At 38.0% G+C, this 23,351-nt stretch overlaps 1 protein-coding gene across 1 annotated transcript in view; it reads right to left on the bottom strand.

The window, feature by feature from the left end:
- Positions 1-23,351, bottom strand: part of LOC130917124 (uncharacterized) — a 103,469-nt gene that overhangs the window by 29,453 nt on the left and 50,665 nt on the right. The window contains exons 3-4 of the mRNA XM_057838211.1: positions 7,728-7,854; positions 2,565-2,799 (exon numbers count right to left, since the gene is read on the bottom strand). Of these exons, the coding sequence (XP_057694194.1) occupies positions 2,565-2,799; positions 7,728-7,854 (362 nt within the window). The remainder of the gene's footprint in view (positions 1-2,564; positions 2,800-7,727; positions 7,855-23,351) is intronic.

Genomic DNA, 23,351 nt, shown 5'->3' on the forward strand with positions numbered 1-23,351 from the left:
ACTGTAATAAAACTCAACGCTGCGTTCTAACGCTGGATTTAGATGGAAACAGGACAAAGGTTTTAGTACACACAAGCAGGCAGGAGTGTCTCAAGAGTGATTTGGTCGAGGATTCAAGGTAATTATTACATTAAATAGTACCATGCATGCACTTTGAAACGTTGAGGGGACAAAAAAAAAATCAATGGACAAAATTAGTGCAACTTTGGCTTGAAATATTTACGTAAAATGAACGATAACTGCCCGTTTTTTGCTTTTAACCAAGAATCTAGACTTTTTTACGTTCATATCAATAGAAATTGTATGATTTAAGCATTTATTTACAATAATTTTCCACTTAGAAAGCTCTTTGTTTCGTGACGGCCGCCATGTTGAATTACACAATATCGTAACTTTTGCTTGAAATACTTGCGTAAAATGAACGATAACTGCCCGTTTTTTGTTTTTAACCAAGAATCTAGACTGTTTTACGTTCATATCTATCGAAAATGCACAATTTAAGCATTTATTTATAAGAATTTTCAACTTAAAAAGCTCTGTTTTGTGACAGCCGCCATGTTGGATTTTGTAAAATATGAAGTTGCTATTACTGGCAAAAACTTATGTTTAAATATTGCGCTTGATCATGAAAATGTAGGTGATTATTTCGGAATTTGGTGATTTTTGTGCATCTAGCATAAAATCTAAGAATTTTATAGCCATTTTGTTTTGTTATGCTTACCGTAATTTTTGGACTATAAGCCGCTACTTTTCCCCCTCATTTTGAATCCTGCGGCTTATAGTCCAGTGCAGCTTATTTGTTGATTTATTTGGGTTAATAGGTAACACTTTATTTTGACAGCGACGTCTTAAGATTATCATAAGACCGTCCTAATGATGACATGACACTATCATGTGCATTAATGAATGCTTATGACAGATGTCATTAAGTGTTATCTGGCAAATTATGCCAATAACGCCATCTATGTCCAGTTCAGATCTTTTCGCGTTAGCATTAGCATTAACTTTAGCGTAGCATGCATCCTTTTAAACAAATTTAATTTTGTTGCTGTCTGCTACGACTTACAGTTGTAATGCTTCGTGCCTCCCATTGCAAATAAAACAATGGGTGCTAGTGCTAGCACTGTTTGGTCCTTTTTAAACTGACCCGTTTTTTCTCAGATAGTCCGCTTTGTTTTGTAAATGTGAACGTGCATCCGAACTATAGCTCGGACCAAACAAACGAACTCTGGTCTGCTCAAAAATCGTGAGTCTCAGTCCGCTTTAAGCGCACCGTGGTTCGTTTGTCAATGCAAGCGGTGGGTTTATGCTAGGCATGCAACGATACACTTAAGTCACGGTTCGGTATGATTTTCCATATGAGGGACACAATTTTCGATTCGTTTCAATTACGTTTAATGCTCTGAAACAAAAAATACAAGTGTTTTTTTTTTCTTTTTCTTTTTGCTAACGTAGCATATCTAGGTTGCCATTTGATGATATCTAGTGTGTGCGCCCGAGTGTTGTCAGGCATTTAAAAAGTTAACAAACGCCATAGACGTCACGTCTGCTCATTACTGCACAACACCAGCAATTGACAATCGACTTTCATAAACAGGATGAATTTGAAGTACAGCGCTCTTAATTTGCTACTCATTGTTCATCACGTAACTGTGAACAGTGTCATCCCTGGGTGTCCAGCTATCTATTGTCAAAGCGAGGTTGTTCGTAGCAGCAAAGTTGGCAAAAATATATCGGCGGACTTTGTTGTACGTATCTGTAATGAAGACGGTCTTTGTTAAATATGTACTAGTTGGGATAGCATATCAGCTCACCCAAAATGCTGCCAAACAACGGATCTGTACGACATTGAATCCGGAGAGCCGCCTCCTTAACACCTTTCACCTTTCAGGCAGTTTGGGGGAGGAGTGGAGGAGGGGGGCTGCTAGCGTCAGAGTTTGTTTTTTCAAAGCTGCGCCGGACATTTTAGTGAGAGAGACGACCAAAATAAATTCAGAAAATACATTTTGGGAGCTTTTCATTTGGATTGAATGTTTTTGCGTTTTGAATTGAAAAGGGCGTGTCGAACGGTTCAATATAACACCGAGTAAGTTTATGCTACATTGCATGCAGCGTCACAGCACCACGCTGTGATGCTCCACGCTCCCTCCCCTCTCAGGAGGGAGGTGTTTTCTCTTCTAAATTTGTCCAATTAATGAGTGCGCCTTTCGTTAATGTGATGCTACTTGGAAAGTTCAGTTGCTTCATGTCATTTGAAAGCGTTGTTGCGAGGTGGCTCTCCAAACGGACCCTGGTCTTTTTGGTCCAATGTGAAAATGCCTTAAGTTGGCGTGGCCCTTGTAGAATCTGTGCTTGTCTGTCAATGTTTATTCGAGATTGTTGGAATTTTTTGGGACTAAAACCTTTGAATTTTTACAGACGAAAACATTTTGAATATTCGTCGACGAAGACTAGACGAAGACCAACACTTTTGAATTTACTAAAATATAACTAGACTAATAAGTATTTCGTCCAAAAGACAGACAAAAATTAAAAGGGTTGCCAAAAACAATTCTCCATCGTACATTACGTCAGACAGGTCTGCAGCCGTTTCTCTTGCTCCATATGTTGAATCTTGAGGGGCTGAACCTGACATGCTCAAGACATCATCGTCATCTTCTTCTTCCAATTCTACACGAGAACGTTTTGGTGGTCTTACCCCATTAACAGAAGCTGTTTCTATAGATGCTGATGAAAACCGTGTGAAGGCATCTTCTTTGTTAGTTTCTCTGCTTATAATAGCATCAGTAACTTGAACACCTGTGCAGAGCACAAACAAAACATGTCAAAAATTAAAACACATACTGTATTTTTTGGACTATAATTCGCGTTTTTTTTCATATTTTGGCTGGGGGTGCGACTTATACTCAGGAGCGACTTATGTGTGAAATTATTAACACATTATGATACCATTTCACATGTTATTTTGGTGTTTTGGAGTGACACTGATGGTTTGGTAAACTTGTTAGCATGTTCTTTATGCTATAGTTATCTTAAAGAGCATATGACACCAGAAAAAAAGTCTTAAATGGCATTATTATGTGAATTAGAATCATATTTTGAGACGATTCGAATATATACAACAATTTAGCAAAGCGCAGATGACGAGAAATTAGTCTTTTAATCTGCCGGTTAGCCACGCCTACCATTATAGGGCTTTAGCGTCCCCAACAGGTGGATGACGTCAGCGGTAGACTGGGCTCATCGGTTTTACTATTCAGCCCATTGAGGGGGAATTGTTCAGAACAAGGAAAACGCGACGAAGAGACCCGCAAAATGTCATTGTTTCAGTCTCTCTACTCCCAATATTTTTACAGGATATTCTTTTTATCCAAGTATTTTTCCCCAATAGCTATATAAATGGCTTGAGAAGGACCAGTCAGCCCGTCGAGGGGGAACTATTCACAATGAGGAAAACGCGACGAAGAGAGCAGCAAAATGTCATTGTTTCTGTCTCTTTACTTCAATATTTTTACAGGATATTCTTTTTACCCAAGTACTTTCCCCAATTGCTAAATAATTGGCATGGTCATGACAAATAACAATCTTGTGCTAAATGGAATATAAAATAATAAAAATCCATTTATTCAAGACGACATGGCAAAATTACTCCATAATGGTCAAAACAGTCGACTTCACCTTTACTGTCACACCGATATTTTATGACACCTAAATCGGACATATGTAATTTCCCTTCCCCGGCTTCAGAGAATGTAAACAGACCAGAAGGAGTGACAGCTAGCCGACATGCTAACCCGAACCGAGGGACGTTTCAAAGTCTTCGAAGTGGAAAATCACACATAACTAGCCTGGATTATTTGACATGACGACCCGGTTGTCGAGTTTCTTTGCGGATCGGCAAACCGCCCGGCGGAGAGCAATTTACAGTTCGTTCCCTGGAGGAGGGTGGCTGGAGTTGTTGTGCAGCTAACGTGCTAACAGCTAACTGCTAATGAACATGAGGATAGCTTTTTACATGCCTATCAATGATCAAACGTAAGTAGTCCTTTATTTAAAGGAATTTTATAGTGTTTACTTTGTAATCACTGTATTCGTATTTGACATAATACAAAACAAGATGTTTACTCACTTCCTTGTACGTCCAATGGTCCCACAGTAAATATCCACGGTGAATGGGAACATTTTGAAACTCCAAAAAGGCGCATACGCCTCTCCTGCATACAAAATGATTTTTCTGCAGCCGTTTGGCTGGCGTGATGCAAAAAATAAAAGTATTAATCCGCAAAATCAGCTGAATCCTTCGTCCTCATACACAACAGTACACTGTATAGTGAAGAGAACGTCTTCTACCGTACACGTCACAGCGCCCTCCTCCCCAATGAGAGACCGAAGCCGGAAGTCACTCATTTTCATGGCGCGGGATTCAAAAAACTAAATAAATATAGCGATCGCTTCCACACACATCCAAGCGGTCCATATCATTCAGGGGCATAAAATACCGCGTGTATTATGAAATAAACATGCTTTTTCGTGTCACAGGCACTTTAATAACTCTTATTAGCTATGGCCACGTTCGCGTTCTGCCTTTGGCAATGTACTGTATGTTCAATTGTATTATTGACTTTTTTATATTGAAATGCATGCTTTTAGTTTGTGGCGCTTTCACGCCCACGTGGGGGCGCACTCGCACTTGATTACGTGAAGAAGAGCGCTCACACGCCAGAAGAAGACGGACAGCTACGTAGCTCTGACTGAGTGGGCGAGTTAGCGAGAGAAAAACACGGCTACGAACTTACGTTCATTGTTTATGCTTTTAAAATATCTCTACAGAGGCAACACCTGTGTGTATCATCTTTTCTGTTGTTGTTGTGTGTTTTCCACCCGTGATCGGACACTTAGAGCCAGTTGTGTGGTTGTTTGAACGATGTGCTAATGCTAGCATGCTAACCGTTTATATCATTGCTGTAATAGCATAGCACCTAATTATCATTTATCTACGTTGATGCGAACCTGTTTGGTATCGAGGACCAAATTGTTTCAGCAAATTATACGGACGTCCAGCATCGTCATTTGGGAGTTAAGCTCGCTGTATAGCCAGGACCGAGCCGTAACGTCCTGGTGAAGACAGTATATTCGCATTTCGTTGTTCCTGCACTGTACACTGTACATTTATTCAGCATGTTATTCTTTATTGTATTTTTATATTAAATTGCCTTTCAAGTAGGGCTGTCAAATTTATCGCGTTAACGGGCGATAATTAATTTTTTAAATTAATCACGTAAAATATTTCACGCAATTAACGCATGCCCACTCACATGCATACAACCCACTCACGCATTACCGCAAACAGCCTACAATGGTGCTGTTTTACTTATATACAGTGCTAAGAGACAGCATCAAGTGAGTGGAGTAGATACAAGCAATCAGTGCAGCCGTGCTTTTAATTGACATCTCTCACACAATAACTATAAATAGTGTGGGAATCGACATGGGGAAGAATGGAAAAGATCTTTTTCTTAATACCATGTATTGCACACAACGCAGAGAAGATATAGCATTTGCGGGCACCACACCCAGTCATGGTTGCAACCATGCATGCATGGTTGCACCCATCATGCATTTGGGCAGAAGTTAAATCGCTACAGTATCATTTACTGAAAGCTCAACAAATACACTAGATGGCAATATTTAGTCACAATATATAAACTCACATTTATCCTTTAAGAATTACAAGTCTTTCTATCCGTGGATCCCTTTCACAGAAAGAATGTTAATAATATTAATGCCATCTTGTGGTTTAATGTTATAATAAACAAATACTAAGGGTGTAACGGTACATGTATTTGTATTGAACCGTTTCGGTTCAGGGCCCTCGGTTCGGTACGAGGGCGTACCGAACGAGTTTCTGACGAAATGTAAAGTGCTGTCAAATTTAGCGCGTTAACGGGCGGTAGTTAATTTTTTAAAATTAATCACGTTAAAATTTTTGACGCATTTAGCGCAAGCGCGGAATGCCCGCTCATGCTTCCCATAATCCCACTCTTACGTCCCACGGACGGCTGCTAAGGGCGTAACATAAAACGAGACACGCACACAAGTTGCAATTGGACACAAATTTATTCACACAAGTCGAACTCGCAATGAACAAAATATACAAAATGCGGAAGAAGCTGGCTTCAGCGTAAGCCCAGGCCAAAACAACAAACAAAATGAAACTACACTTGAACCCCACCCGCTAAGTAAACCCTGATCGTAAAAAAGAAAAAAACAATACAGCCACTAACCTGGCTTCTACACTAAACAAAACGGGTTGAACGAAAACGGCAGTTTACCTCTACTGCTGCGGTGCTCTTATTTACAGTGGTGAACAAAAACGATCCAATAACGAATGAACACAAAATACCTCACCGAAAAAGCGGGAGTGTAACAAAATAGCGATCAAATGCACAGGTGAATGAATAGCGCGCAAACAGCTGGCGAGGAGGTACGTGGCACGTATGCTGTCAAATGAGAAGTTGCGAACTCTGAGTGTTGACTGTAAAATGACGAGCGGTCAGATGACTTTTGTTAACGCTGCCTTTATTTGCTTAACAAGACTCAGGCACAATACAACACACACGCGGGTATGCAAGCTCAAACAACGGCCTAATAGTATTACTCAGAGCCGTATTACCGTGTATCGGATTAGCTGCCATAAAGCAAGTGTCGTTATTGCCGCAAATGTAAACAAAGCGCTGCATAATGAATACATGTCAGACAGCGGCTCGTTCGGGTGGCCCGTCAGCGGCGGTGACGTCGTTAGCCCGTCCGGCGTCAATTCTTTAAAAAAAAAGTACGCCACATTAGGAGGGGAGGCAGCCAGCTGGCAGACGCGGCGATCAGATGACTGACAGTCTCAAAAAAGATAACAATTAAACTGCCAGGGCCGTCGCACCACTCAGAAGTGCAGTGAGCAGCGTGGGTAACGGTTAAATGTTAACATGGAAGATGGTTGGCCCTCTGGGTGGGGAATTCAAATTAAAAAAGAACATAGATGGAACAACTCTTTTAAATTTTGCACATCAGATATTCATTTTAAAGTCTTAGCCAAAGTTATTTTTATTTTGTTTTTCAAAATATCTACATTTCAGAATATTGTATTTTCTATTTTTGAGCAGAATTCTAACTTTGTATAGGCTAATGTTCCTATTGTTGAAAGCACAAAGGTGTGTAATAAACAACTAGCACATTTATATTTTGCATTTTGTTTTCTTACTGTACCGAAAATGAACCGAACCGTGACCTCAAAACTGAGGTACATACCTAACCGAGATTTTTGTGTACCGTTACACCCCTAACAAATATAGTAGTTATGTACAGTATGTTGAATGTATATATCCGTCTTGTCTTATCTTTCCATTCCAACAATAATTTACAGAAAAATATGGCATATTTTAGAGATGGTTTGAATTGCGATTAATTAATTTTTAAGCTGTGATTACCTCGACTGAAAATTTTAATTGTTTGACAGCCCTACTTTCAAGATGACATATCTGTTCTATTTGTTGGATTTTATCAAATAAATTTCCCCCAAAAATGCGACGTTTACTCCGGTGCGACTTATATATGTTTTTTTTCTCTTCGTTGGGCATTTTATGGTTGGTGCGACTTGTAGTCCAAAAAATACGGTACCAGTACGGTACATGTAAAATGTAAAACAGCAGATAATGCAAATACACAAAACTTACCTTTACTCCGGTAGTGCTGTAATCTCAAGGTTCCAGCTGACAATTGTGTAGACCTCGAGGTACTATAGCTTGGAGTAAAGGCATGTGCTTTGTGTTCTGGTGCGGAGCTTATCGTTGCAGATGGCCTCTGACAAAAAAGAAAAAGAAGTAAGTAAAATAGCACATTCAAAATGATACTAACTAGGGTAAAAAGCAGTCCAACACAAACAGTCAGTCAGACATGACAGTGGTAGGTTTCAAGTAGGGTAGACACACGCTGAACCAGTCACACATTTGCCGACTGCAGTAGTGTGAGCAACATTTACATAATAAAAGTTTGTTGATCAAGGAACCTCTGTCTGCAATGTTAACAGTGTCTAATTTATGCAGTCACGGGAGTGCCAAAATTAGTAGGAAATGCAAAGACAACCAATAAAAGACAACATTTAATAATGTAGTCATGTAACGGCCATCAATAAAAAAAAACATTTACATATGCAGTTAAATAAAGACAATCAATAATAGACAACATTTACAAATGCTTCCCCAATAACGTACAGCACGAATACTATTTTTAGACTCCAAGGCTGCGTGACATCACCATCGTAAACCAGACGAGAGTCAACATAGAAGTGCTCTCGCATACAACCCATGCTACTACTGCTTGTTTTCTGCCGGGAATCTTTCAAAAAAGAACATGCCAAGTAAACACTGCTGCTATGGTACTTGTAGAAACGACTCTAGACATTATGACCGTCCACATATGAAGGATTTTTTCTTCATACGTTTCCCGAAGCCAAAAATTCAGAGGGGAAAAAATGAACAATGGATCAACTTCTGCGGACATCCAAAAGACCAGTTTAACGCCAGCAAGGTGAAGCCATTCACCTTCATATGCAGTAAACATTTTGTTGGGGGCCATGGTCCTATAGATGACAATGCTGATTCATTGCCTGCCACGAAGAGGTAAGCTATTTTTATATTTTTACTTATTTTTTAGCGTGGCGTTTTGCTGTGCTGCTTCTGTCTGACGATGAATCACCTGAAAAAATATTAAAATGGTATCTGACTGCCAAGCTGTTACCTTTTCTGTTGTAAAAAACACAACTTTAGTAAGGGGGAAGTGTAAATAAATTATAGAACTAAGATTTTTTATTAATGAAATCATTAAAAGTGTTCGTTGACTGTCACTCAGTAGCATTTGCGATCGCTACACAAAAATAGCAATATAAATTGCCCCCAAGAACAGTCAGAGCCTTAAGATAACCAGAGGATATCATATATAAGAAAAACAGGGCATATGGTGGTAAAGGATAGCTTGTTGAAACAGGAGAATGTCATTGTCAGTGGCGTAAGGCAATGCACACAAGAAAAAGGTGTCGATAAATATGCTACTTCTGAATCAGGTCGGCTCTTTTCAAGACCAAGCCATCTCTATAACTGAACATTTGTATGTTCTTCCACATCTTTACCAGTGAATTTGGCACCAGGGAAATCATTTTCGGACAGAATTGGTAGCTATAGCTCAGTAAACTTCTCATTCATACACTATTTACATACATCTAGCATGAGGGACAAACGCGAGCTTGACCCCCCCGGTAACAGTTGCTAACGTCATGAATATTAATGAGCAAAGGTGACGTGTTACATGCGGTACGCTATTGCATTTTCATTACACAAGAGCAATAAATGCATTTAAAAATGAAATAAAATAGCATTGCCTCAAATGGTATTAAAAAAAAAAAATTAAATGAGGACATCAATTTGTTAAACTGCATTGCAAAAGTCTGCTACCTTAAATTCCCACAAAAACATAGCTAAATATTAGGGCTGTCAAAATTATCGCGTTAACGGGCGTTAATTAATTTTTTTAATGAATCCCGTCAAAATATTTGACGCAATTAACACACATGCCCCGCTCAAACAGATTAAAATGACAGCTAAGTGTCATTTCCACTTGTTACTTGTGTTTTTTTGTGTTTTGTCGCCCTCTGCTGGCGCTTGGGTGGAACTGATTTTATGGGTTTCAGCACCATAATTATTATTGACATCAACAATGGCGAGCTACCAGTTTATTTTTTGATTAAAAAATTTACAAATTTTATTAAAACGAAAACATCAAGAGGGGTTTTAATATAAAATTTGTATAACTTTTCTTTATCATTTATCTTTTAAGAACTACAAGTCTTTCTATCCATGGATTGCATTAACAGAATGTTAATAATGTTAATGCCATCTTGTTGATTTATTGTTATAATAAACAAATACAGTACTTATGTACAGTATGTTGAATGGATATATCAGTCTTGTGTCTTTCTTTCCATTCCAACAATAATTTACAGAAAAATATGGCTTATTTTCTAATTAATTTTGAAGCTGTGATTAACGCGATTAAAAATTTGAATCGTTTGACAGCCCTACTAAATATACCTATAAACTAAAGTACGAATGCATAAAAAAAAAAACAGCTCGAAAAAAGACCAACATAAGGCAACATAAGTTTTTATGTTGCCTTATGTTGGTCTTAACAGGGAGCAGCAGGATTCAGCAATCTTAAATAAGTTATGTCATATTCACTGTTGCCACTAGGGCAGTGTATCCACCCAAATCAATAAGGTAGGGTGACCATATTTTGATTTCCAAAAAAGAGGACATTCGGCCCGGCCTCGAGATACTTGAATTTTACTCGAAGTCCACTCAAAAATGCTTGTATAACTTTAATATATTTAAAGTGTGCCTCCTCCATCTGGTTAGAAAAACTAAGTTTTATTTAAAAAAAAAAAAAAAACATAAGCCTATTGCCATATAGTATATACTATATGGAAATATTTTTTACTCAACTGGTTACTTTATTCTTCCTAAAAAAAAAAAAAAAAAAAAAAAAAAAAAAAAAAAAAAAAAAGAATAATGATTAAAATATATATACATACATATATATATATATATACATATGTAATATATATATATATATATATATATATATATATATATAATGCAGACCCATGGAAATGTAGTCCAGTCAATACGAACACACGGTAGGCTATGTGCCAACTCAACATTTTTATAAATTACTATCACGACAATTGTTATTCCCACTCAATTTTTATTCTCATTCAGTGTTCTAGATTGTACGCAAACAATAACCGAAATAAACTGACAAGCTATTCAACCAGCATGTTTCCAGACGCAGCAGTTCAAAACTACATTGCCCATAATGCCTAGCGCGGCTGAGCGCACTGATAGCTACCCTGTTACGAGTACCGGCTACCGGGCGAGGCAAAATCAAACTGTGCTATAAAAGTTTACAATCATCGGCAGCGCAACGATGCGACACCAAACAGGATTTTCCAGATTACGCCAGTACAAATCTCCGACAGAAGTCAACAGTTGCCATTTTATACGTATTTATCGTAAAAAACTTAAAATATAATAACATTCAACCAAATACACGAACACAGAACAATTAATACAAGACTAATACAATATACTGCATCTCTGTTTACACATATAACCCAATATTCAACACACGTGATCGACATTAACAGGAGAGAAACCTACAGAAAGGTGTATGGAGCCACGTCTTAAAACTCCTTGCTGTAGTCTGATTTATTGCCAAACTGTCAACCGTCGTTAGATGGTGGTAATTCCACATGAAACAAAGGGTAAACTGCCAACAAAAAACAAGAAGAAGATGTACTCCTTCTCCTGCCCCTACTAGTCGGAGCCACATCAACGCAGGCAGGCGCTGCCTCCTAGCGGCCGGAGGGATTCTCTTCAAATTGGTCCCGTGAAAAATCATAAAAAACGGACATTTTCATGAATTTATGAAACCCGGCCGGACCCTCAAGAGAGCACGTAATAAGAGGACATGTCCGGGCAAAAGAGGACGTTTGGTCACCCTACAATAAGGCTAAGTGTAGTAACGAATACTCGAAGCAGCAAAATTTGATTTGAAGCTTTTCTCTAATCGAATTACTCGAGTTAATCGTTCCAGCACTAATTGTAACGTCTGGTGAAACTGTTTGAGCCACTGTTGTATATGTAGAATAAAGAGGAAAAATGTAACTACTTTAGTCCAAAGTAGTGGAGTAAGAGTAGTTTTTCTTATTCACAAATCTACTCAAGTAAAAGTCAAAAGTATGGCTTAGTAAAACTATCATATTTTCACTATACTATTTTCTGTATGTAACGCATTACGACCCACCTCTGCAAATTTGATAGTGTTCATTTTAAAACATGAAATATTGTATTTTGTAAGACCACAGTGTGAACTAGGTAGTTTATACTAATGGTAATGTAATGTTTGTAAAGCAAGGCGAACAATGACTTCAACTCACCTGTACGGTTTGCATTGCGGTTCTCTTGAGAGTTGGGATAGCATCATCTTTAAGCGATAATCTGCTTATCAGTCCGCTATCAAATGAGCTTTTATTTAGAAAGCAGTCTTCTGTAAAATGCCATGAACAAACATAGCAGATCTTTTTGGGTAGAGGGTTGTTTTCAAAAATAAAATCCAACCATTTCTGACGATGAGCGTCGCCCTTTGGAAGTGTGAAAAGAGGAGACTTTTCTTGGCATCCAAATATACATTTCCTCTTGGACATTTTGGAAAATTATTCGATTGCTACCTGCGAGTTGCAACCGTGTCAGGGGTGGTGGGGGGCTATGCAGCAAAGCATTCACGTCAGAGTAGAGGAGGTGCTCTGCGGCAGGCGGAGGTAGATATTACTGAGCGTTTTAGCAGTGACACAAACGCAGACAGGAGAGATTGAGTATTTTTCTTCTTTCTGTTCTTCTTGTCTTTTACTGCTTCTTCTTCTTCAGGTTTCAAAGCGATTGGCAGCCAACATACTGGAGCGTTACCGCCTCCTTCTGTCCAATTGTCACAATGTCACAATTGTTTTGACATTTCATGTATAGTTTTTTTATTTGATTTTTGTTTTTATTCAAACTTACATGCATAAAAACTCACAAAACAGTCAGTTGACAAAAAAAATGACACATACAGTTACATTGTCATTGCAAAATAAAAGAGTAATAAAAAAACATATACATGTACAATTTAGCAATCAGCAAAGTTACATTATCATTGCAAAATTAAAGACAGTAATTAAAAAAAAAAAAAAAAAAAGTATTTGATACACTGCCGATTTTGCTGGTTTTCCCACTTGCAAGCCATGTAGAGGTCTGTAATTTGTATCATAAGTTCTCTTCAACTGTGAGGGACGGAATCTAATACAAAAATCCAGAAAATCACATTGTATAATTTTTAAATAATAAATTTGTATTTAACTGCATGAAATAAGTATTTGATACATTACCAACTAGTAAATATTTCGGCTCTTAGTTCTTCTTTAAGAACCCCTCCTGTTCTCCACTCATTACCGGAAGTAACTGCACCTGTTTGAACTTGTTACCTGTATAAAGGACACCTGTTCACATGCTCAAACAAACAAACAAACAAACAAACAAACAAACAAACAAACAAACAAACTCCAACCTCTCCACAATGGCAAAGACCAAAGAGCTGTGTAAGGACATCAGGGATAAAATAATAGACCTGCACAAGGCTGGGATGGGCTACAGGAAAATAAGCAAGCAGCTTGGTGAGAAGGTAACAACTGTTGGAGCGATTATTAGAAAATGGAAGAAGTTCAAGTTGACGGTCAATCTGCCTCGTTCTGGGGCTCCATGCAAGATCTCACCTCGTGGGGCATCACTCATCATGAGGAAGGTGAGGGATCAGCCCAGAACTACACGGCAGGACCTGGTCAATGACCTGAAGAGAGCTGGGACCACAGTCACGAAGAAAACCATTGGAAACACATTATGCCGTCATGACGCCGTCATGGATTAAAATCCTACAAGGTCCCGCTGCTGAAGCCAGTGCATGTCCAGACACGTCTGAAGTTTGCCACTGACCGTCTGGATGATCCAGAGGAGCAATGGGAGAAGGTCATGTGGTCGGATGAGACCAAAATGGAACTTTTTGGTCTAAACTCAGCTCGTCGTGTTTGGAGAAAAAAGAAGGATGAGTACAACCCCAAGAACACCATCCCAACCGTGAAACATGGAGGAGGAAACATCATTTTTTGGGGCTGCTTCTCTGCCAAGGGTACAGGACGACTGCACCCTATTGAGGGGAGGATGGATAGGGCTATGTATCGCCAGATCTTGGCTGACAACCTCCTTCCTTCAGTGAGAGCCCTGAAGATGGGTCGTGGCTGGGTCTTCCAGCATGACAACGACCCAAAGCACACAGCCAAGGCAACTAAAGAGTGGCTCCGTAAGTAGCATCTTAAGGTCCTGAAGTGGCCTAGCCAGTCACCAGATCTGAACCCGATAGAAAATCCATGGAGGGAGCTGAAAGTCCGTGTTGCCCGGCAGCAGCCCCGAAACTTGAAGGCTCTGGAGAAGATCTGCATGGAGGAGTGGACCAAAATCCCTGCTGCAGTGCGTGCAAACCTTGTCAAGGACTACAGGAAACGTTTGGTATCTGTAATAGCAAACAAAGGTTTCTGTACCAAATATTAAGTTTTGATTTTTGTGATGTATCAAATACTTATTTCAAGCAATTAAATGCAAATTTATTATTTAAAAATCATACAACGTGATTTTCTGTTTTTTTTGTATTAGATCACAGTTAAAGAGAACTTATGATACAAATTACAGACCTCTACATGCTTTGCAAGTGGATATATATATATATAGACAGTTAAACAGTTATATATATACTGTTTAACAGGTAAAAATAATATAGAAATTTTAACCGGAGGCTTTAGGGAAAAAACATCAGATATTCTCATCAATGTTTTACTTTTTTATTTTTATTTTTTTAATAAGCTAATTAGTCTTTGTCTATGGATTTCAGTGTCAAATCTATTTTCTGACTGGAAAAATGCAAATATAGGAGTTTTCTTTGCAAACATTTGTTTGTGACTAAAAAACATAAAGAATTATAAAATTGATTAAATATTCAAAACTATTATCTCTTGTGTAAATGTCGCATCAAATAATGTCTTTTAAATTCAAATTATAGGGGCCAAAAATCCAAAGCAGTCCAGTATTGTTCTGTTTTTTAATAAATAATAAATGCAATATTGTTTCCATGTCATTTCCACAGAAAGCACACATCATTAATATCGAGAAATTTAGCGAGAATTTTTTTTTAAAGTTTTAAATATTTGATGTAAAATATTTTGATGTACCACCTTCGCTTCATTGGATATACAGTATTTGTATGGTAACAGCCAAGGTTTTCTCCAGTTTATACATTCAATTTGAGAGTTCCCAAAAACTCATCTTGCAGCAGCTAGTTATCCTGGAATCCTTTCCCCTATTGATGGCAGATCTCAATCCTGGGTCCAGCATGTGACGTGTCATTTGAAATTAGGGTTTCCAATTCTCTGAGAGCAAAATAAGGGACAGCTCACCGGTAAAGCCGGGCAGCTAGTTCGATAACTGTCACCCTTTAGTTCTTTTTTTGTATATGTAAAGTGATTTCTAAATATATATACACACAGACACACACACACGCACACACACCCACAAGCACACACACACACACACGCACACACACACACACACACACACACACACATACATATATATAATATATTTATGGCCAAAAGTATTGGCACCCGTGCAATTCTGTCAGATAATGCACAATTTCTCCCACAAAATGATTGCAATTACAAATGTTTTGGGAGTAATATACTCATTTATTTTGCTTGCAATGAAATAACACAAAAGTGAATGGGGGAAAAAAGATATATCATTTTGCACAAAACTCCAAAAATAGGCCGGACAAAAGTATTGGCACCCTTTGAAAAATCATGTAATGCTTCTCTAATTTGTGTAATTAACAGCACCTGTTACTTACCTGTGGCACATAACAGGTGGTGGCAATAACGAAATCACACTTGCAGCCAATAAAAATGGATTAAAGTTGACTCAACCTCTGTCCTGTATCCTTGTGTGTACCGCATTAAGCATGGAGAAAAGAAAGAAAACCATAGCCTGTCTGAGGACTTGAGGAGCAAAATTGTGAGGAAGCATGGGCTATCTCAAGGCTACAAGTCCATCTTCAAAGACCCGAATGTTCCTTTGTCTACTGTGTGCAGAGTCATCAATAGGTGTAAAGCCCATGGCACTGTGGCTAACCTCCCTAGATGTGGAGGGAAAGGAAAAATTGACGAGAGATTTCAATGAAATATTGTGCGGATGGTGGATAAAGAACCTCGACTAACATCCAAACAAGTCTCCTGCAGTCCGAGGGTACAACAGTGTCAACCCGTACTATCCGTCAGCGTATGAATGAAAAGGGACTGTATGGTAGGATACCCGGGAAGACACCACTTCTGACGCAGAGACATAAACAAGCCAGGCTGGAGTTTGCCAAAACTTACCTGAGAAAGCCAAAAAACGTTTTGGAAGAATGTTCTCTGGTCAGATGAGACAAAAGTAGAGCGTTTGGGGAAAAGGCATCATCAAAGAGTTTACAGGGGAAAAAAATGAGGCCTTCAAAGAAAAGAACACGGTCCCCACAGTCAAACATGGCGGAGGTTCCCTGATGTTTTAGGGTTTCTTTGCTGCTTCTGGCACTGGACTGCTTGACCGTGTGCATGGCATTACAAAGTCTGAAGACTACCAACAAATTTTGCAGCATAATGTAGGGCCCAGTGTGAGAAAGCTGGGTCTCCCTCAGAGGTCATGGGTCTTCCAGCAGGACAATGACCCAGAACACACTTCAAAAAGCACTAGAAAATGATTTTATAAAAAGCACTAGAGACTTCTAAAGTGACCAGCAATGAGTCCAGACCTGAATCGCAGAACACCTGTGGAGAGATCTGAAAATAGCACCCTTCAAATATCAGAGACCTGGAGCAGTTGGCCAAAGAAGAATGGTCTAAAATTCTAGCAGAGCATTGACAGAAACTCATTGATGGATTTCAGAAGCGGTTGTTCACAGTTATTTCGTCTAAAGGTTGTGCTACCAAGTATTAGGCTGAAGGTGCCAATACTTTTGTCCGGCCCATTTTTGGAGTTTCGTATAAAATGATAATGATTTAATGTGTTTTTTTTCATTGTCTTTTAGTTTTTTTTTTTCATTGCAAGCAAAATAAATGAAGATATTACTACCAAAGCATTTGTAACTGCAACCATTTTCTAGGGGAAATCGAGCATTATCTGACAGAATTGCAGGGATGGCAATACTTTTGGCCAGCAGTGTATATGGCGGAAAGCACTCAGGTGACTCGAAGTTCCGCTCTGAGACCCACAATTTGACCAAATTTCAAAATTGTCCGATATGCATGTGTGATACATCATTGGAAATCTTAAAATCTAAATTCTCTGGGGGAAGAAAAATTTTGAACAGGAGGGCTTTTTTTGGTTTGTTTTGAAGTTTTTTAAACAGCAAAACCCTGTCTGGAGGTGAGAGCACGCAAGAGCAGAATTACAGACGCCATTACTTTAACGCGATACTATCGCGTACTTACATTGTTTCGATCCAAAAACTCCATGTAGCATGTATCAATGAGTGTCAAGACACAGCTGTGAATGGCCACAGCTAGATTTTTGGGGGATTATATGTGTGAAACATGGTCATATAACAAGGGTCGGGATGCAGAAATCGCAGACATCAAGGAGTGGTCGAGATTTTCTTTTTTATATATTTACCCTTTTAAACGTTTTTTTCAATTTTTCTTTGTTTGGTTCGATTATTTATCATAACGTATCGGAAAAAATGCGACAGTAACAAAAAAAAAAAAAAATACAATTAAGCGATAGGTATGAGGTAGATATCCGTGACTTTTATACAGACGCCATTTTTTTTATTGTCACGTAATTTGTTTAAAAGTTTAAAATATGCGAGTGAATCATTTCTTAAAGTCGTTTTTTTTTTTAACGAAATATTAGACGTCAATTAATGATTGTAAGCTAAAAATGATAGACATTTTGAATAATAAATATAATTAATTACCTTTGTTTTATGGCTGGGTTGAAACAAAAGCGGTTGCGCGACATCTGTAAACGGGGGTCTTCAGGGTAAAACGGACAAATTAAAAATAGTTTGGGGGCATAAAACGCTATATGAATCTGCTATGCAGCATACAGACATATTGTTCTATCAAACACAACAGCTGTTTTGGCTTAAAATACAGCAGTTTATTTTAAAGAGGGGTGCATGAGCAGAAACTGCTTTTTCATTTATATATACAGGGGTGCACATAAGTGGTCCACATGCGCGCATGCGTACTGGAGGTAGACAAATGCGCTGGGCCTCAACGGTTTCCATACGCTTTTGCGTACCGATGGCTGACCACTGTATTTGCGGCGGACACGAGAAAATCACTTCTCGAAATGTCAAAGAGGCAGGCCCCATGAGTAATTACTTCCGTGTTTCCCCACCCCCGTCAAAAGACAGACGTCACCGGAGCTACCGGAAAAAAGGACTTTTGCTGAAAAGTGGCGGCAGGAGGTACCATGGCTAGAAGCAAATGCTGCTTGCATGGAAATGTGGTGCAACATTTGCCGTGAGAATCCCAATGTCGTTAATAAGAGCAGCGCATTTTATGTAGGGTCAAAGAATTTTAGCCATCCAAACTTTGAAAAGCACGAAAAAAACAGAGCATGTGGCAATTAAGAAAACTATCGATGTCAAGACAGGACCCCACTCGCCCTATGGACAAGTGGCGGAAAAAAGTCATTGAAGAAAAGTGCCATGAACTGACAAATGTGTTTTTGCTCGCATTTCACAAAGCTAAACATGCACGTTCAATGAGCTCTTATGAGGAGGACATCCCACTTTTACAAAGGCTTGGAGTTAATGTGGGAGTCGCATATGAATGCCTTTTATTTTGAATTAGTGCTTTTATGTTTATTCCTTTACTTTTCACTTCAAAGTAATGGCAAGTTTGTTGTGCCAGTTGATGTTAATCAAGCGTTAATTGTTTATATAATGAATTAAAGGTAATTGGCTCTAAGTAAAGCTTGTCATAATTTTTTCGCATCAGGCGGGTCGGCTCTCAAGCTCAATGAGGACCAAGTCACATCGCCAGGTCCTCCTCTGAGAACCTGGGCAAAAAAAATATGTGCACCCCTGTATATATATATATATATATATATATATATATATATATATCAGGGGGCGCGTTAACCGATTTTTCCGTTCCGTCGGTGACCGATTTTTTAAAACGGTGACGGAAAAAACTGAAGTCCATCTGTCATTTTGACAGGTTGCAATTCACACCCCAGACCACAGGGTGGCGAGTGAGCATATTAATTAGCTATTGTCTCTCTTGATGCATGACGTCGTTGGCCTTACTCGGAAAAATATCAAGGCAACTGAGTGTCCGAAGTTTCTTCGAAAAGCCCCAAAACGACGATGGTGTTGATAAAAGAGGTGAAAAAAGAGGGACTGCACAAGCGGGCACGCAATTCAAGTCCATGCGCACCAGGACGAAAGTGTGAGACTGCGTTCAGGCCACAGCAGGTGAACTGTTAATTTCATTGTTCCATATGTAGTGTAGCCTACCTACTTGGGCCACAGTCAGCTGTTTTTGTCACTGCGGAGAAAAAGTTACATCTTCATCTGCTTGATGTGTGATGGCACGGTGTGGATTCTCTGTTAAGCTTGTTCGGACAGAGTATTAATTTAAAATGAATGAAAACTAAATACTATTGAATATGTTGAAGCGGTATGCAATGTTAAGAGTCTTGTTAGCTCGAATTGCTGTGTCCAGCCGCTGTAGCTCTGCTGCTCTCTGTGAACTCTCTATTCAAGCCGGAACGCGCGCGGCTCTTAAGTGTCTCTGTCACGTGACTGTGTCGTAGCCGGTAACACGCTCGGCCAAATGGACACACAAGTACGGAAAGTGAATTATGCTAAACAAAGGGTCACCACAATGTCATTATTATCATTTTAAAAATTTAAGTGACGGGTAAAAATAGATTATGACCGGATTTTTATGACCCTGTCAGTCAAAATGACAGACAACGAAAAAGTCTAGCGCAACCTCTGATATATATATATATATATATATATATATATATATATATATATATATATATATATATATATATATATATATATATATATATATATATATATATATATATATATAATGTTTACATTATCTTTAAAATATATTACATTTCAATGTGCATCATGTAAGTCATTTTTACTTATTTTTCTTACAGTATTTTACTAAAATGATATTTTTATTATTTTTATTTTTTTTAAAGTCAATGTTTATATCATCTTCCATTTTAATGTAGAATTGTTAAAAGTGAGGGTTTGCCTTTAGATGTCAGGAAATAGGGGGCCGGGGGGGTTCAGGAGATGGAGGTTGGAGTAGCTGTGTGGTGTTTTACTTAACTGTTACTTTGCACATAATTGAAAAAATACAATTTTAAATGAGTTTCTTGTGTGTGTTTTATTCCAGTAAGTATTTTTCAGTGTTTTATCGAGTATAAATATAACAGTGCCAAAAGCAGCATTTTTCCTTTGCATTTCAGTGGTTTTAGAAGGTTTGACACCTCCCCCCAAAAATAAATAAATAAATAAATAAATAAATACATACATACATTCCCTCAAAAGTGTGATGCTTCTCTCATAAATATAAGAACGATATTGTGTTGGTTAAATACACAAAACAATGGCATTTCCATTCAATACCTGTGCTGTGATTCTATCATCAGCCATGTCCCCGCCCTCTATATCGCAGGGCAACATTTGTTGTTAAATTTTAAGCATAAAGGTTTTAATCATAGCCTATTTAGTTGTCAGTTTCAAAAATACAAATATGCTCCATTGTCATTCTCAAAAAAAAAAAAAAAAATGTTATTTAAGACTCCATGCTCCTCAGTTCATTGGTCACACGACCTATAAAAGGGCCTTGTAACCTATTGCGTTCACACTCAGCGCCTCTTGTATGGTAAGTGGTCACAACTCCGAATACCCAAACTCTTATTTAGCGAACTACGGTAAAAATAGCGTGTATATTTGTGCAATGCGTACCACTGGTTTTGTCAATTGTGTTAACCAGGGTAGAAATGTTGAAATGTTTGGTTTATGCGTGGTGCTGGCGTCACTAAAAGTTCCAAGTAATTCTTCTTTTAGCTGTTGTTTAGGACGCCTGTATGGCGCGCAGGTGGGATTCATTTGCAAATTCTGTGACGTTTCAAAGTTGGTTTGTTGCATCAGACTGTACACACAAATGCTAATATTTTTTTATAACCTTCTTTCGTTTTGTTTTAAATGTAGGCTTAAGCATGACTTTTTAATTTGAAGTCAGCGCAGCATGGTTTGAAATGAATTGGGCTCCGTCTCTCAATATGCATTATTATCGAATGCCCATGTAGGCCTATGTTGGTGTAATGTTAAACATTTTTTTTCTGAAGATGTTTAAAAAGTGCTCCATTCACGCCTGCTCTACATGTTCATTTAAATCGAAATCTCAACTTTCTCACTTTTTAATCCCCAAATTTTAATGTTAGTAATTTGAATTTGTTTGACCATGCTGTGGAAGTGATTGGGGGGGGGGGGGGGGGGGGCGATGTACTGCATGCACAGCTTCAACAATTACTTTTTTTTTTTTTTTTTTGTAACAAAACATTTTAGATCTTTCAAGGTGAATTGTCAAAAATCGCCACTGTATACAAAACTCGTCATATTCTTGCTAAAATCTTGATTTCCACAAAAATGTTAACCTAAAACAATGAAATGCTTTTTTTTTTTAAACCTTCATTTTATTTTGGTCATATCAGTGTTTAAACTTGAATGCAACATTAAATTCAACAGAATTTTAAACGGAGGTTGGTAGAGTAGCCAAAAATTTTACTCCACTAAAAGTTGCCACCAAAAAATATACTCGAGTACAAGTAAACAGCTCATTAAATACTAAAGCCATGAGTAACATTGTAAGTGCTTATACGATTGTCCCCCCCCAAAAAAATCTCCTCGGCACAACTTCATCTATATGAACTGTTGTTATTTTGTGCACCACAGACAAATTGTGATATGGGCTTTTTTTTCACGGACCGACAATGTGCGGCAGAAAATTGTGTATAAAATAACACGACGGGGCTAAAAAAAAAACTAACATTAAGTGCGGGAAAATGTAACTTCATACGCTGAATTGACCTCAGTTAAAGCGGCAACACCTTAAAACTTGACGGCAAATACAGTGTCCTTGGTCGCAGGCATAATGAGTTCGTTTGGTCCATAGGCGGAGTTTGACTTTTGGGGCAGGGGGGCACAACATGTTGATGACCCCGTATAGCAGTGTCGGTAATAAAATTAACTTACAAGAATATTTATAATAAGCCTTGTTTGTTTCCCATCATTCTTGAGGGGAATTCTAAATCAGGCTGCTTGGGCAATACTTTTCGCCAAGATAATCATCCATTGAATATGGTACGCCTGCCGGTGTCGTGCCAATGTAGTTACCCCAGTCAAAAATTGTATCCCCTGGGCGGTGCCATATGGAGGTAGATTTGTCTTTATTAGTCAATCAAAAAAAAAAAAAGTTGCTTCAACCAAAAAATTGATGCTTCAATCAAAATTTTCATTTTCAATAAGTCGCTTGAAACTCCCAAAAAATGTATGTGAATGCTATTTTTAATTGAAGCAATGTTATGTGTTTGGGACACATTTTGGCTAGGACGTTTTTGTCTTTATTCAAAAGATATATTTTTAAAAAGAAAAACCACTTCAACCCAAAAAAATTATAGAAAACGTTTTTGAATGCGAAAACATATTTGAGACTGAAAAATTTGCATTTGAACACTTAATTTTTCATTGAAAAAGTTTGATTGAAGCAATGATTTTTGTGTGTTGTGTACCCATATTAGGGGTAGGACATTTGTTTCTAAATAATTCAATCCCCAAAAATTTGCTTCAATCAAATGAAATATTTTCAATAAAATAAAATAAAAATCATTTGAAAAATTATGTTTGTGACCTCGTCTTTTGATTGAAAATTGCCCTCCCCTAATTTTTTTTTTTTTTTTAAATATGCAAAGCAAATGACCGTTTAAGGTGCTAGTCACATGATCTGTTCGACAAAATAATTTTGACCATTATAGAAGTATATATTTTTGTCCATTTCATTCATTTTTGTTGCAGTTTTATTGCTTTACAGCTTTTATTTATGTAGGAAAGTAAATTTCATGCAATAACACTTTTTGGCCACCGGGGGGGGGGCTGCCCCCCCTTAAAATCAGCTTATGGTTTGGTTTCAACATTGGTAGGGATGATATAACATTATAACCTGCATATACACCTTTTGATGGGTCGGGAAATAAATAAGGCCAAACAGATTGGGTGAACGGGGCAAAGGGCCACATTTCTCATGAATATGAACCTAATTAATTGATAGGCTAATGATCAATGCAAAATAAATCCGTATCGACTGATAATAACTTTTACGTGCACTGGTTCAGGTGGTAACACTGTTCGAATCAAACCTTTGTTTTCAAAAACTACTAAAACATTTTGAAAACTTCTAAAATGTCTGGTTTTATTAGCAAACATACACATAATGAAAATAATCTCAATTAATAATAGTTGTCAGTTTCAAAAATACAAATATGCTCCGTTGTCATTTTCTCAAATGAAAAGGAAAAAAACATGTTATC

This window comes from Corythoichthys intestinalis, chromosome 6, assembly GCF_030265065.1.
Source record: "Corythoichthys intestinalis isolate RoL2023-P3 chromosome 6, ASM3026506v1, whole genome shotgun sequence".
NCBI classification, from domain to species: Eukaryota; Metazoa; Chordata; class Actinopteri; order Syngnathiformes; family Syngnathidae; genus Corythoichthys; species Corythoichthys intestinalis.